Source organism: Tiliqua scincoides, chromosome 2 (assembly GCF_035046505.1).
Source record: "Tiliqua scincoides isolate rTilSci1 chromosome 2, rTilSci1.hap2, whole genome shotgun sequence".
NCBI classification, from domain to species: domain Eukaryota; kingdom Metazoa; phylum Chordata; class Lepidosauria; order Squamata; family Scincidae; genus Tiliqua; species Tiliqua scincoides.
In genome coordinates, this window is record NC_089822.1 from 211,722,276 (window position 1) to 211,738,332 (window position 16,057).

The following is a 16,057-nucleotide window of genomic DNA, read 5'->3' on the forward strand; positions in this document are numbered from 1 at the left end:
GAGTTTCTTTGCTTAATTGCTGTGCATTCATCTACATAGAAAAGTTTTCTATGTTTTTATTTTGTACCTTTACTACATACTGAACTGGAAGTATCTGTTGCTTTTTTCTGTTTTGGTTTTAGTGTACTAATAATTCCATGTGACAGTGGAAAAGTTGTAAGCTTAAACACACCCCTCCATATCGTACCTCTGCCATATTGCCCCTGCTACTCTCTTCACATTGCCCCATGCCCTCTCCATTCTCCCATCAAGGGTACCTCATCATTTTCCTTTCTGCTGTTGCTGATCTCCCCATCCTTATCTTTTTTCTGATCTGTCCTTTCCACCTCCTATTCCCCTCACTTTTTTTTTTTTTTTGAGACTTTTTAAAAGGTAGGGAGCTGGGAATTGGAGCACATAGGTCTTTTCTGTTGTCAGGCATTGAACTGTTTTTACTATGGCAGAATAAGTCACTATCCTTTGTGGCACTGTGATGGTGAGTTAATCTATTGGATCAAGTACCTGTGATGATGTAGAATCACTGGTGGATCAATCTACTTTTCTTAATGGATGGGCAGTCCAATCCTGGCGCAGTGATGCAGTGGCACCAACATGACATCTACTGCATCCCACAGGGGAGTTTTGGTATCTGGAGGTCTCCTTGGGGAAGGAGGAACACTTGTTCCCTTCCCCTGGGATAAGCCCCTGCTGTCCCTATGCTTGGACCTGTGCCAATGACCTGTGAAGGCAGATCGGGCCCAGGAACAGCTTTCTTCTCCCTTCCCGGACCCGATCCTCCCACCTTCTCACCTCAATCGCCTTCCCATTTCATTCACCTTCTTCCACCCCCTCCCCATCTTCCTCCCACCCTCTGCACAATCTTACCTGTGGTTGCAGACCAGACCATGCTCTCCAGTATGTCATGTTTGAGAGAGTCAGAAGGCATGTAATGCTGCTGGAACTTGTGTTCCAGCGATTAAATTGGGCCAACAAACTATTATTTTTTACATTATATCTTTTCTAAGTAAACCATTTTGTATACTTTTTTTTTTTTTTTTTTTTGCTGCAGAGATATACAAATGTTCTTAACAACACTACAGGGTAATTATTAGAAATTATAATTTTTATAATTTAAAGTAGAAATAAAAGTAGGTCAAAGTAGAAATTTTTTTTAAAGTGTAATATATCTGCCTAGCTGATGAAAACCAAGGATTGTTTATAGTAAGCTGGGCAATCTGTAGAAAGTATTGGGCATTTTAACAGGAAGATTCTCTTAAACTGTCAGACTTGAATTACAATTCTTTTTTTGCTTACTTGAGAGTAAGTCACATTAGTTTCAATGGGACTTTTTGAGTAAACATGGGTGAGTTGTATCCTAAGGTTTCCTTCCACTTATGGAAGGACTCCTTCTGCAAGTGAAGGAATCCTCCTCTAAGTGGCAGATCTTTCTGCAGATGGAAAGAAACATCAGGAAATAATGCTTTAAGATTTTACAATATTGGAACATTTACAATTAATTTTGCAGCTATTTTTCCCCCCAGTTGTGTCACATAGAATAGATCTGTGTGAAATGGCATGAATTCCTTGATGGATATAATTCAGACATTAAGTTTTATATTTTAACGCCTTGCCTATGTTTGTAAGACCCTTCTTTCTCTTTCCCTTGTATGCAGTAAGTCCATGCCTAATGCATACAGTGTGCATTCTTAGAAGATTCATTCACATTTTCCTTTATATGGACGAAAAGATATACTGCTGCATCCTATGTGTGTGGGGGGGCGGGGAGTCCGTCTCCTCTAGGTAAGGGAACAATTGATCTCTGACCCGGAGGCAAGCCACCACATCGCTGCTGGCTTAGATCTGCATTGACCCACACCACAGGATCAGGCCCAGGAAGGATATTCGTGACGCTGCTCTGCCAATCCCACCCCTCTTGTCTGACCTGATCCATCCATCCCCCACCCTCCCCCACTCCGTTCTGCCCCTCCCCACCTCATTCTGTCCTCCCACCACCCTTCCCGCCTCTCCTGTCATTTTACCTAGAAAAACCTCCAATGACGGGTGAGAAGGTGCAGTCCTTCCTTCCAGCGCTCCCAGTCGTGTACTAAATCGCACATTGCCAGACTACTTTTTGCAACAGGCACTGGCTGCTTTATGGCAATCAGCGCCATCCAAAGGGGAAGCCAGCACCATCCAGTTCCCTGCAGTAAGTACAAGATTGGGTTGTTAGTGATATATTGCAGATTCTGGTGTTCGTGAATAATGGCTCCCTTATATATATGTCTGTGCCACATATATATTTGCCACAGTTCTGGGTCATTATATTTTGTTTCCCATAATTGATAGTTCACATTCTTGGAATTGTGTGTGTGTGTGTGTGTGTGTGTGTGTGTGTGTGTGTGTGTGTGTGTGTGTGTGAGGGAACATTCCGCATGAGAACACGCATGACTTTGCCACCCCCAATAATAAATTATTCAACTGAAATATATTTTAAAGGGTTTGTTTTCCCACATTTTGAGTGAATATTTAAAGTTATATTTTGACAGCTGATTTCCATCATGCCTATAACTGACAAAAATACATTGCACTAGAAAAGACTTGCATTGATTTGCATTGAAAACTTGCATAGATTTAAACTCTGTCTCCCCCCTCCCCCAATTTGGCCATAGAAGTTATAGAATTTCATATAGTGAAAATGTGTCTGTGGGGAAGAACAGGGGATAAATATAGTAAGAAACTTCAAATTATGCTTTTTATGCCTTGTCAGGAATGGGTGCTTTCAGGACATCTAAACATAAATAACAGTGCAATCCTATCTCGCGCTGGAACAGGCAGGCCAGGAGGCCTGCGCTGTATCCAGCACAAGATAGGCGCCCAAAGTGGCTTAGCTGACGGCAAGGAGAAACTCTTCCCCTTGCCCCCAGGTAAGCCACCACAGCCCCAATGGGTCTCCTCGGACTTGTGCCACCGCCAGAGATGCTGCTTGGGGAGCAGGGTTAGAATCCAGCATAACAGCCGGGTCCCAGTCCCACCTCCTGCTCCTGCCCGCCCACCCCCAGGACCATCCTCTGCCCACTCTTCCCCTGCCCCAGAACACCTCCTCCCGCCTCCTCCCCGCCGTCCCCAGATTCCTGCATTGGTCAAGCTCGGCCGATGCAACCTACCTGGGGCAAGCCGGCACAGAGGCTGGATGCAACCTCCGTGCTCCAGTGCAGCTCCGTGCGCTAGTGCAGCTTGCTCCTAAGGAGGCGCAAACGTGCTTTACAGCACATTTGTGACCCTCCTGGTCCAGCAGAAGGGACTTGGTCTAAGGTCCAAGGGCACCTTAGGATTGTGCCCTAAATCTTTACCAATAAACTTTACCAATTAGAGCAATCTATCTTTTTTAGGGTGATGATGATATTTTCGCACAGTCAGGTAGATGTTATCAACTGGTTTGTTTCAGCCAAACATCAAGTCATTCCCAAGGACCTGGGATGCCTGGTTTTTATCCTATTTGCTGTTGTAAATATTGTTGCAAGATGTAAGCTGTTGCCAGTAAAGCTGCTTTTTCTCGTTGGTGGATGGCAATTTCTGTGGCCCCTGTGCTGCTCAGGTGCTCTTCAAGGTGTTTTGGAATAGCACTGAGGGCTCCAATCACCACTGGGATCACTTTGGTCTTCTTCTGCCATAGCCTTTCAATTTCTACTTGTAAATCTTTGTATTTTATTAATTTTTCCAGCTCTTTTTGTTCCACTCTGCTATCCCCTGGTATTGCTATATCAATAATTTTAACTTATTTTTCTTTCTTATCGACTACAGTTATGTCTGGTGTATTGTGTGATAGGTGTTTGTCTGTAGTCGGAAATCCCATAATATTTTGGCATCATCATTTTCAGTGACTTTTCCCACCAGTTTCTGGCTGCAGGTAGCTTGTATTTTTTACAGATGTTCCAATGTATCTTTGTTGCTACCTCATCATGCCTTTGCTTGTAGTCTGTTTGTGCGATCTTTTTATAGCAACTATTTAAGTGATCCGCTGTTTCATCGGCTTCTTTGTAGAGACGGCACTTGCTGTTTGTTGTTATTTTTTCTACTTTTGCTTTTATTGCATTTGTTCTTGTGCAACCCTTAATAGACCCTCTGTTTCTTTCTTCACGTTGCCTTTTTTGAGCCACCGCCATGTCTTGGTGATGTTTGTTTTTCCAGCAATGTCTTGCAAATATTGTCCACGCAGTAGCTTATTTCCCACCTTTCTGCTCGGTTCTTTATTTGTTCTTTTTTATAAGCCTGCTTTGTTTCATTGGTATTTAATAATTTCTTGTTGTTAACCATTTTAAGTGGTTGGCTCTTGGCTATCCTTTATATATTTTCAAGGCCTCTTTTTTCTTCCTCTGCTGTTTGACGGACTTTCAGCATTCCACTTCCACTTGAGCTGCAGGGGAGATACAATCTGTCCACATCACTATGAGGGTGCAGAGTATGGTTGAGGGTCATTATCTTCCTCGTCTTGCGGTCTAATGTCTCTAGCTTTGCCTGTGTTCAATCTACTATTCCTGCAGTGTTTCTAGTGATGGGTATAGCCCGGTGTTTATGGCTTGTATAGTGTTCCTGCCATTAAGTTTGGACATTAGAATTTTTCTGGCTGCAGGGGAGAGCCCACTCTCTGATGAGCAGAGTGGAAGGCTGCAGCGGAGAGCCCCAGGGAAATAAAGAAGGGATCAAAAGTAAGAGAGGTGTGTCAGGTTTCGTTGATGTTAGTTTGACCTCCCCATCCAGACATGGGGAGCTTTTGTCCCCTCAGCTCACACTAGGCAGTGTGAGGTCCCAGGCACTCAGTCTAATCTCGGCCTGCATGTGGAGGCTTCCCTGCAGAGACAGCACCATTCAGAGAACATTAACTTGGGAAAAACCAAGCCTGTTTACGTTGTTTTCCCCCTCATCCTTTAGTAAAACCTTTTGCTTAAAATCTCTGCTGTGTTCTGGGATCAGTGGATTTGTCAGCCTCCCTGCTCTGTAGGTGCTACAGGCAGAGTAAGAGCATTTTAACAAGACTGCATAGCATTCTTGCGGATGGGTCCTGCTAGTTGCAGCAGATTAGCTCTACCAGGTCTTGTCCCACCAAGCTCAGGTTACACTGATTGGAAGAGTGGGGATGGAAAGGAAGTGAGTGCTTGGCACTAAGTATCACTGCCGTGGATCAGCAGATTGTCGCTAGAAATCCCCCTCTCCTTTCATGACAAGGGCATATGTTTTAAAGCAGTGGTTCCCAAACTTTTTAGCACTGGGACACACTCTATCAGGACCCACCTAGAGTCTAAGGGCGCAATTCTGCCCTACGCTGGAACAGGCATGCCAAGAGATTTGCGCTGCATTCAGCGCAGGATAGGGTCCAAGGCAGCTCAGCCAAAGGCAAGGGGAAACTTTTCCCCTTACTCCTGCATAAGGCGCCCTTGCCCCTATGGGTCTCCTCAAACTTGTGCCACCTCCTGAGGTGGCACAAGTCCAAGGGGAGCAGAGCGGCTTCAAGCCATTCTGATCTCCCTGGGAATGGGGCTTGGGATTCTGTATAACTGTTGGATCTCACCCCCACCTCCCACTCCCCACCCACCTGCCCCCAGGGTTGCCCTCCCCCACCCAAGAACGCCTTCCTGCCGCCCACCCCAGAGCCTTGCGTCAGCCCAGCTGGGCTGACGCAAGGCTCAGTGGAGTAAGCCACCACAGAGGCTGGATTCCACCTCCGTGTATCAGTGCACCTTTGTGTGCTGACGCGGCTTACTCCTGAGAAGGTGCAAATGTGCTTTATGGCGTTGCAACTCATTCTCAGGATTGTGCCCTAGAAGTTTCACTTACCAGCCACTCAAGCCCCTATTTTTATCCTTTTTACTATGGGTTTTTATACTATTCACAAGTCAACACGTGTGTGGCTCAGTTTTGCTTTCCATAGGGCTCAATACATTTTCCTGGTCAACTGGGGGGGGGAGGGCTTTCTTCTTGAGAGTCTTTTGGGGTCTGTGTTCATTTGATTGGGACCATTCTGGTGGTGTTGCATCCCCTCGGCCTGCCCTTTGAAGTGGACCAAGGCAAATTTGCCTATTTGTGAGTAAATGTGCACTTGTGGCTCAGTTTCACTTTCCATAGGGCTCAATATATTTTCCTTGTCAGCTATCAACCTGTCAGTTTTGTGACCCACCAAAAATTGAGTTGCAACCCACTGGTGGGTCCCAGCCCAAAGTTTGGGAACCACTGTTGTAAAAAATTAAGATCACATGCTAGGCATATCCATATTTAACTTTCTAATTTTTCTCATTCAAAAAGTGTAGAATAGGTAACCATAATTTAAAGCAATTTACATTTAATTTTCCACATAGTAGTTGGCAAATTAAACACAGTGGGTAGCCCTATGCATAGAGACAAATTAGATTTACTGTATCTACTTAGCAACCATGACAGTGCTGCTAGATAGCATTTTATATACACTTTGTCCAGAGATCCGGTGCCAGTTAGCAGAAGATGGCATCAGTTTAGCAAGCTGATTAGCTTAGCAGTTTAGCAAGCAAGCAGTTTAGCAAGCATTTTTTAAAAAAAAATTTATCCAAAATTTTATTTATTAGCAACCTGTCAGATATGAAGTTTTTACTGTTAGTGTGCAATTGCCTTCTAATTCTGCCTAGGATTTCAGGATCCTCAGTGTTACCACTATAGCTCCAAATGTCCTGGCCACGATCCCTGCTATGGCTGTTGGGAATCCTGGCACTTCAGACACTACCACCCTAGCTTACTGGCCCCCAAGCCATGGTCTCTGAAGGCCCTGGGGAAGAATCCCCTCACTGGGCGGAAAGAGCAGTGTGAAAGGTGTGCTGGAGCCAAAAGGTTGTTTGAGGTGGACTTCCCTATTTCTAAGGCAACAGAGGGCGCAATCCTAACCCCTTACGTCAGTGCTTTCCTGCACATGCGTAGCGGTGCCAATAGACGTGTGCTGCATCCTGCAGTTGGGTGTCACTCACAGAGGCCTCCTCAAAGTAAGCGATTGTTTGTTCCCTTACCTCAGAGCTGCATTGCCCTTATGTCAGTGCTGGAAAGCACTGACACAAGGGTTTAGGATTTCACCCAGAGACACTTAATGTTGTGGGAGAGGGGCCCAGAACACATGTGATTGCTGCCAGGAGGGATTAAAAAGCTGTCTGTGTTGCAAAGGAAGAGGATGTAGAACCTCAGGCTCTGCAAAAGCCTCTGCAGCAGTGGTTCTCACACACTTAGCACCAGGACACACTTTTGAGCATCTGTCAGGACCCACTGGAAGTGATGTCATGACCAGAAGTGACATCATCCAGCCAGAAAATTTTTAACAATCCTAGGCTGCAATCCTACCTACACTTACCCAGGAGTATGTTCCACTGACTATCATTGTTAAAAGCATATGCAGAGTAGCCTGTTAAAAGTACAGGTCTGTAACATTTCCCCAAATGCAGTGACATGCCATGGTAGCATCAAGTCTAATATATTAAAAATATTGAAATGAATGGGGACCCACCTGAAATTGTCTTGCAACCCACCTAATGGGTCCCAACCCACAGTTTGAGAAACACTGGTCTAGAGGAAGGGGCAGAGACCCTGGGAAGCAATCCTTGGCAAGAGGAGAAGGAAGTAGGTGCAGTATACCTTTTCCACTCTCACTACATCTGACAGAGGCACAAAAGGGAGAAGTGGGGTGACTGCCCAGCTGGAATTGAGAGACCAGCCCACACAGCCTTGAGGTGCAAGGGGGGACTAAAGGGCAAGCACCAGTGAAAGGTGGGCTTTATGCATTATTTTTCTTGAAAACAGAATGTAGGACTGCTCAGTATACTTCTCATTACTCCTCAGTTCCAAATCAATAAACGCAGGAAGCTGCCTTCTGCTAAGTCAGACGATCCATCAAGCTCAGTATTGCCTACTTAGGCTGGCAGCAACTCTCCAGGGTGAAATTCTTGTTTTACTGGCAGCACTATGGATTGAATCTAGGCCTTTCTGCTCATGTCCCAAGAGCTATACTAACTTCTAATTTAGGGAACAAACATATAAAGCTTAGCTGAGTCTGTAGTAAGTAAGCATTGCTTACTGAGCTATGGCTTTAGGAGAATTTTGTGTCGTCATGGTGTTACTGGTAGTAGTGTAGACAAGACATGATCTAAGTGAGTTTTCTGACTCAGTGTAAAGCAGCTCCCTATGAACTTGGGCCTTCTTCGTGCAAGGTGTGTTCTATGATAATTCTGAGGTATGATCCCTCCGCTTCTTCCCCTATGGCTGCGGTTTTCAAACTCTCCCGGAATCTTGCGGGGGCAGGGGGAGGCAGCAGTGGCGGGAGGAAGGCAGCGACGTTCAGGGGCGCTGCAGGGACTGGGGTGCACTCACCAGTTCTGGCAGCAGCATCCTGGGGGTGCGGGGAGCCCTGCGCAAGCCTCTGCAGGGCTCCCCAGGTCAGCAGCAGAGAAAGTGAGCGATCGCGCTCTGCTTCCGCAAAACCTGAAGTGGAATGTGATCGCTCCACTTTCACTGCTGCTGACCTGGGGAGCCCTGCAGAGGCTCACGTAGGACTCCCCGCACCCCCAGGACACTGCTGCAGGAACTGGTGGGTGCACCCTAGTCCCTGCAGCCCCGTCAGAAGTGAAAGTGGAGCGATCGCGCTCCACTTCCAGTTTAGAGGAGGCAGAGTGCGATTGCCCCACTTTCACTTTGGAAGCCTTGGGGAGCCCTGCAGAGGCTTGTGCAGGGCTCCCCGCACCCCTGGGAAAATGCAGGAGGCTGTGGTAAGTGCACCAAGCCCCTGCAGCCCCCTGAGTGGCGCAATCCTGGGGATCGCGCCGCTGCTTCCTCCCTGCCCCCTGGCTGCCCCCCACCCCTTAAGGGCAAAGAGGCTAGGGACCTCTGCCTGGAACGTCATGACTCCAGTCTGAAAACGTCCTGACTCCAGTCTGAAAACCTCTGCCCTATGGAAAGGGGAAGACGTTCTAGACCAGGGGTGTCCAAACTTTTTGGCAGGAGGGCCACATCATCTCTCTGACACTGTGTCGGGGGCCGGGGGAAAAAAGAACTAATTTACATTTAAATTTGAATAAATTTACATAAATGAATATATTAGAGATGGAACTTCTATGACTGAATGAAGGTCTTGCAATAGCTCAAGGTCTACAAAAGGCCTTGCACAAAGCAAAGTCGGTCTTTCCTTTGCTGCCACTGCTGCATCACAAATGTGAAACAGCAAGTAGTGGAGGGAGCCCTAATCCCACAGCTCATGTGAAAGGTTGAACAGTCACCCTCATGCTGAGAGCACTTGCGTCGGGCAAGCATGGGCTCCAGCAAGTCTCCAGAGGGCCAGAGTCTCATTGGAGACTGGGGGCTTCCCGCGGGCCGCATTGGGAGTCCCTGAGGGCCGCAAGTGGCCCCCGGGCCGGGGTTTGGGCACCCCTGTTCTAGACTGACATGGTTACTTATGCACATTCAGAAAAATTGCCTGCTGAATGCAAAAAATTGCTGTACTGCAACTTGTGGCAGTGCTGTTCTCAGCTCCTGCTCGAATTGGAACTAACACGTTGCTGTGCAAATTGGGTAGCATTCAAAGCTTCTTTGAAATAACTGTTTCTGTGGAATGAGTCCAGAAAAGAGAGTTTTTATGTAGTGCTTGTGTGCTGAAGATGTGATACTTCAAAGACCAACAGGCTTAATAACTTTGCTTTTATTAAGTCTGAGTGGACGTGATGTGAATTTCCATTTAGCTTCTTACCTGTGCTGAAGCAGAACGGATGCAAAAGTGATCACTTATTGCTGCCTCTTGTCTTTGATGCTGCTACTGGGGTGTAGCAGCTATAGCAGGTGTTAGGCTGAACTTCAATGAGTTGAAGTGCAGCATCTTACCATAGCACTGTATAGAACTGTGTGCTTCTACCTGCCTGTGCATTCTGGATGTGCTGTAGACTCTTGATACACTGGAACAGTAGAAAGGGACCCTTTAGAATATTTTTTTTACTTCTGTTACTTATGGCAACATTTTCACTTGTTTCTAGTTCGTTGAAGTCCAGCACCTGTGGTTTAGTTATTCCTATTTCACGGATACCTAATGTGTCACCAAGTGGTAAAATATGAGAGAGAGCAATGCCAGGAGTTATTAGGCACACAAACAAAGGTCAGGTTAAAAGTCAAGTCAGTAAAGAGCAATGTGGAAACAGCCCCTTCTGTCTCACACAGGGTCCCACCCCTTTTTGTCCAATTGATTTGAATGAGTAGTTTTTTTCTTAAGACTGCCAGTTTCCTGAGTACAGGAAACTGTACAGGCTTTTAGGTGAAATTAATGTATTCTTAATTGGGATAACTATAGAAAGTAGTTAATGGGGTGGCCTTTAATGATCTTGTAAGCAAACACAATGATACAAATGCTTATGATTGCAAACCCTGGGTGCTAAATTATTTTGCTTATTAACTCCTTTGAAATTATAGTGTTTTATTTACAGTTGAAGAATCAGATTAATCCAGCCATGGTTCACTGTAACCAAAACGTGGCATGTAAAGGTGTTGGTCTTGCATACTTCTCCCTTCTTTCTTTCTTTCTTTCTTCATGGAAGCTTTCATTGGATGTTTGTAATGAACTGTGTACAGAACACAATAAGAAGCTGACAAACAATATCAAACCAGAGCAATTTCTTGCTTTATCTAAGTATGGGAAATTGTGGTGTCTCAGTAAACAAACCCGCATATACCAGGTTTGAAACATACTATGCTTTCCGTTTCCTTCTGAATACAGGAAACTGTGGTTTGTGGAAAGGACTGATTTACCAAAAGTTAGGATCCTACCCAATAACGTTTTCTTCTGAATGCCATCATTCAGGCCAGCAGAACCCTAGGAAATACTTTGGCTACCTAGGTTCTGACTGGCAGAACCCTAGGAAATACTTTGACTGCAATTCTGTGCACATTTATCTGGTCATATGACCAACTGAACCAAGGGAATGTACTTCTCAAAAACATGGGCATGATGGTGCTTGCCATTCCCTCTAAACTGCATAGTCGCATGGCCATGCAGCTGAAACTAGACCCCATGCAACTTATGTCAGGGTGCTCTGGAGTTCGATATGATATCAACTCCCATACAGCCCTGCACATTCCCTTTATATATGAGAAAAGCAGGAGTGTTTTCTCAGAAGGGTGGTATTCATTTCGAAAATCTATCCAAACATAATAGTTTATCATCTCCAGCTCTTGTCCCCTTTCTCTGCACTAGCTCTATAATAATAATAATAATAATAATAATAATAATAATAATAATAATAATAATAATACAGGTATTTATATACCGCCTTTCTTGGTCCTCAGATTTCTCCTCAGACTTTATTCAAGGCGGTTTACATAGGCAGGCTAATTAAATCTCCGTAGAGATTTTTACAATTGAAAGAAGGTTCTATCTTTCAAGAACCACAACATTCAGATGTTTCATTCTGATCTGGTTTCACATTCTGGCCTCCATCCTCCCACGCTCAGAGCAGATGGAATAACTCGGCTTCAGCTTGTCAGCTGCTTCAAGGTCACACGGTGCCGGTGGCCTCGAACTGGCGACCTGCGGATGTTATCTTCAGGCAAATGGAGGCTCTACCCTGTTTGAGTAGTTTTACTGCCTTGAGTTGTTAAGAATCTGAGAAATCTGTGGAATCCAGCAGATTATCAAATGTCTAAACAGATCACATGAACTTCCTTTTTTGTAAAGCGACTTCTCTCTTGAGCAAAGCAGATGTTCACAATGCATTGAGATTGTAAAGATGTGTTTGTTTACATATTATCATTATAATCATTGCTGCTTTTTTCTTCTTGTATTTCCCAGTGCTTGGATCCATTTTGCTGCTTATGTGGTACCCAACACAAATCTTCCCCTAAGGCAGTGGTTCCCAAACAGTGTGGCTCCCCATGGAGTTGCAGAAACCAGCCAAGGGAACAGCAGAATTCTTGCAAAAAAGCCTGTCACACTGTACAGTGTATAGCAGCGGTTCTCAGACATTTACCATTGAGACCCACTTTTTAGAATGAGAATCTGTTAGGACCCACCGGAGGTGATATCATGACCGGAAGTGACATCATCAAGCACGAACATTTTTAACAATCCTAGGCTACAATGCTACCCACACTTACCCAGGAGTAAGTTCCATTGACTACACAGGCCAACGCACATTTTGCTTCCTTAAATGTTACACAAATTCCTGGGTATATTTTGGGTGCTGATTCCAAAAATGGCATCCGTTTTGCTCTATCACATCTAGTTTTGGAGACACGGCATAGCCTCTTTAGTGAATGGTTCAAGCAGCTTCCTAATGAGGAAGCCATGGTTTCCTCATGAGGAAGCTGCTTGAACCATTCACTAATGAGGCTATACTATATCTCCAAAACTAGACGTGATAGGGCAAAACGGATGCCATTTTTGGAATTGGCACCCCAAGTTCATATCTAACCACCATAAAGTTTGGGAAAAAATTTTCTGACCCTCAATTTTGTAGGCCTGTGCTGTCATTATTGAATATACATAGTAGCTTGTTAAAAGTACAAGTCTGTAACATTTCCCCAAATGTAGTCACATATCATGGTAGCATCAAGTCTAATATATTAAAAATAAAATATTGAAATGAATGGGGACCCACCTGAAATTGGCTCGTGATCCACCTAGTGGGTCCCGACCCACAGATTGAGAAACACTGGTGTATAGGGTTGTAGCCCTAATGGGGAGCCATGGCCAATGGCCAAGTAGATCAAGGGAGCCACCCGTCAAAAAGGTTTGTGAACCAGTGCCCTAAGATATTTTTCCTTCAGCTTTGTTTCTTAGGGTAGTTCAATATCTTCTTCTGGTCAATGCAGGAGACCTGCATCTTAGTTCCAAGTGTGGCAGGGACCGGAGACATTTGCAGTTACTAGTATATTCATGCTTCTGTCATTGGCACAGAACAATCTTGTTGGCATATGATCATTTCATATCTCATTTTTCCTGTTTTAGGAGGACTAAAAGATGGTCCTTCCAGTGACTGCATATTAAAACGTCACCAGGAATTGCAGACGTGCCCATAAAGAGAACACATTTGAAATGTTCTGTCTGTGGAGAGTGGATGCTGATGACAGGGAGTGGCATCACATGGCCCCAACCTACGTACAGGGAAGGCCTGACCTACATATAGTCAGCTGGCTCTTGGGTTTGACCCTTCATGTGCACAAAAAGGCAATGCCAAAAGTAGAGTTTCCAATTGCACTAACAAACCTGCATGTGTAATTTTGTTCAGACAGTTGAATGCACACAAATAGGATTGGGGAGCACCTGCTGCCTCAGTCCTATTCCCAGTAGCTTCACTCAGTCTACCCAGATTGCACATCTGGAAATGGCTTTTGTCACTGGAATTTGTGACACTCTGACTCCCACCTTGGTTCAGAGCAAATGGGAAAGTATACCTTGTAGAGATCAGCTGTCCCTACCTCTCTCCTAGCTCAACAGTCTGTTATCAGCTTCAGTTCATATCAAAGGTGGAGGTAAAAACCATTCCCCATGTCTGTCCTCCATGGCTGCCAAAAGGAGCCACTCAAAGTTGCTGTCTTTTTACTCCCACTGGTTGAATGTCTTTCCATGCCATGAATCTGCAGCCTTGTATAATGTTATAATAGGCCAGAATAGCAAAGAGGATTCTGGTATAGAGGAATGTAGGAGAGCTTTGATATGAAAAGAGATTGGATTCTAGCCTTCATTCCTTTTCTGAGGTCCCTGGGGCCTTTTCAAGCTCAAGAAAGGAGCCCAGTGTAGATGGAGCTGGAATTGATGTAATTGATGGTGCTGCATGACATCCTGATGCTAAACGTGTGAACTTGAAAGAAAGTCTCCTCTGTTACATGATGCTGTCACTGGCCCTAGTGAAATTGGGGCTAATCACAGAGGCAGATAATGACCTGAACATGCCCTTTGCATTAGGGCAAAGAAATGATGCAATTCACAGAAGGAAAGTTAACTATTTGGTATAAGTGAATATGCTCAGCTGTGAAGAGATCCAAGTACTGGACCAATCTGAGTACAGGTAGGGCTTCAATATTCATGGGAGATCCGTTCTTGGACTACCCTCCCCCCCCCCCCCCCCCGCGGATACTGAAATTGCAGAGAAGTAAATCCACAATTTTTGGCCCTTGAAGCCCACAGAGTCTACATGTGCCTGCCCACTGCCTCTGCGGGTTTTAGTGTGGCTCCTGAAGCCAAAAGAATGCTACACCTTGGCATGTGAGTGGAAATGTTTGTATAGGGTGATAGTGGGTACAGGAGGAGCCTGTTTACTGGTGGATTTTACATCCGTGAATCTGGCTCAACACAAGGCATTCTGAAGCCCAGGGAAGAAAGCCGTCCAGAGGGGACTGGAGCACAGGGTGAAAGTAGGTACAGATGGAACCTGTTTATTTGCAGATTTTACATTTGTGAATCTGGCTCAACTCGGGTCCCCTGGACCTGCGTTGGGCCAGTCTTGGCCCCACTGAGCTCTCCAAAGGGGACCAAAGCTGAGGGCTTTCTTCCCCGGGCTTCAGAGTGCCTTAAAAGGCATTAAAACATCTCTTCTGGTAAAGTGCTGGTCACTTCTGGTTTACCAGAAGTAATGTTTTAATGCCTTTTAAGGAATTCTGAAGCCCAGGGAAGAAAGCCCTCCAGATGGTACTGGAGCACAGCTCTGGTCGCCTTTGGGGAGTGCTCAAGTGAGGCGGGGGGGGGATGGGACGGACCTGTGTTGAGCCAGATCTGTGGATGTAAAAGCCATGGATAAAAAGGCTCCACCTGTACCTGCTTTCATCCTATACAAGCATTTCCACTCACATACCAAGGTGTAGCTTTTATTAATACTTCATCTCCTAGTCCTGCATCAGAGCAGTTCCTATAAATTGGGGGTGGTTTATCAGGCAGAAGAGAAGGTCACTTTCAGAAAGGAAGTTCAGTCACTGAGCTGTTTTGGAAAGCTTGTCTGGGGTCCTTTTGAATTGCGGTACTGAATAATTAAGACAAAACATCTCATCTTTCCTTGTATATCAGGGGCAGAGAATTTATCTTCTGGTCTCCCAAGAGTCAGATATAATGGGTAGCTTTCAGAGTGGCTGTGCATGTATCATACCTTAAGGTGCAAGCTTTTTTTTAGTCACATCATAAGTTGGTTCTGGTATATACCAATCCCCATTGTAGCAGGTGGTCTTGGGAACTGTAACTTCAGTCTCCTTGTAGTACATAACTGACAGCACATGTCTAACTGAACAGAGCCCTTTTGACCCATTTATCAGAGGCAAATGAATGTGCCTAGGGAGGAGTAGAATTCTAAGAAGAGAAAGTATGATGGACTAATCCATAGATCAATTACCAGTGATAATAAAATTTTATTTTAATTGTATTCTAATTGGAGCTGTCTACTAAGAAGGTGATATTCGTTGATGCTGTCCCTGTTGATACCAATGGTCACAACAATTTTATTTCCCAACCAATAAAATGATCAACACTGTAGTAGATTAACAGCACAATCATATCAGGCTGCCCTGCTGGCAAAGTACGTGTTCCATTGACGCTGACTGCTGCAAAGCAGCCATAAAGTGTGCTCCAGTTAGCTGCTGGAACACCAGTGGGAAGACCGACGCCTTCCTGCTCACACCAGTAGACCCTCAATGACCCCCCCCTACAGAGAAGGTAAGTCTGCATAGGGGGTGGAACAAGGTGGGGAGGGCAGAAAAGGGGAGGGGGTGGGTGGAATTGGGCAGTGATGGGGATGGGGTGGATGAGAGATCAGGCCTGGAATGGGTTGGGTTCAGTGTTGGCGATGCATGCCGAATCCTTACTCCCTTCCCGGGCCTGATCTGCCTTAGAGATCAATTTGGACTTGTCCCAGTGATTCAGCTGGTGAAGGTCTGAGTTGACCCATAGCGGCGGCTGGGGCTTGCCCCAGGGTAAAATGGGAGACTTCCAGCAGCCAGAACTGCCCCTTGGAATCTAGCAGAAGCTGTGCTGCTACCACTGCATCGCTAGGCAGGGAGTTAGTTAGGGTTGGGCCATAATTGTGATTTAATGTATAGCAAGTGAAGAGATGGTTTT

At 45.3% G+C, this 16,057-nt stretch overlaps 1 protein-coding gene across 13 annotated transcripts in view; it reads left to right on the top strand.

Annotated features, from left to right (window-relative positions):
* The window catches only part of ATP2B2 (ATPase plasma membrane Ca2+ transporting 2), a 239,392-nt gene that overhangs the window by 72,297 nt on the left and 151,038 nt on the right, over positions 1-16,057 (top strand). For 3 of the 13 annotated variants that reach the window (XM_066617471.1, XM_066617474.1, XM_066617476.1), the window contains exon 3: positions 450-479. The exons of 9 other annotated variants lie outside the window; for them this stretch is intronic. In XM_066617471.1, the coding sequence (XP_066473568.1) occupies positions 450-479 (30 nt within the window). Of the gene's footprint in view, positions 1-449; positions 480-4,404; positions 4,414-16,057 lie in introns of all 13 variants that reach the window. One more of the 13 variants, XM_066617469.1, reaches the window with a different exon arrangement.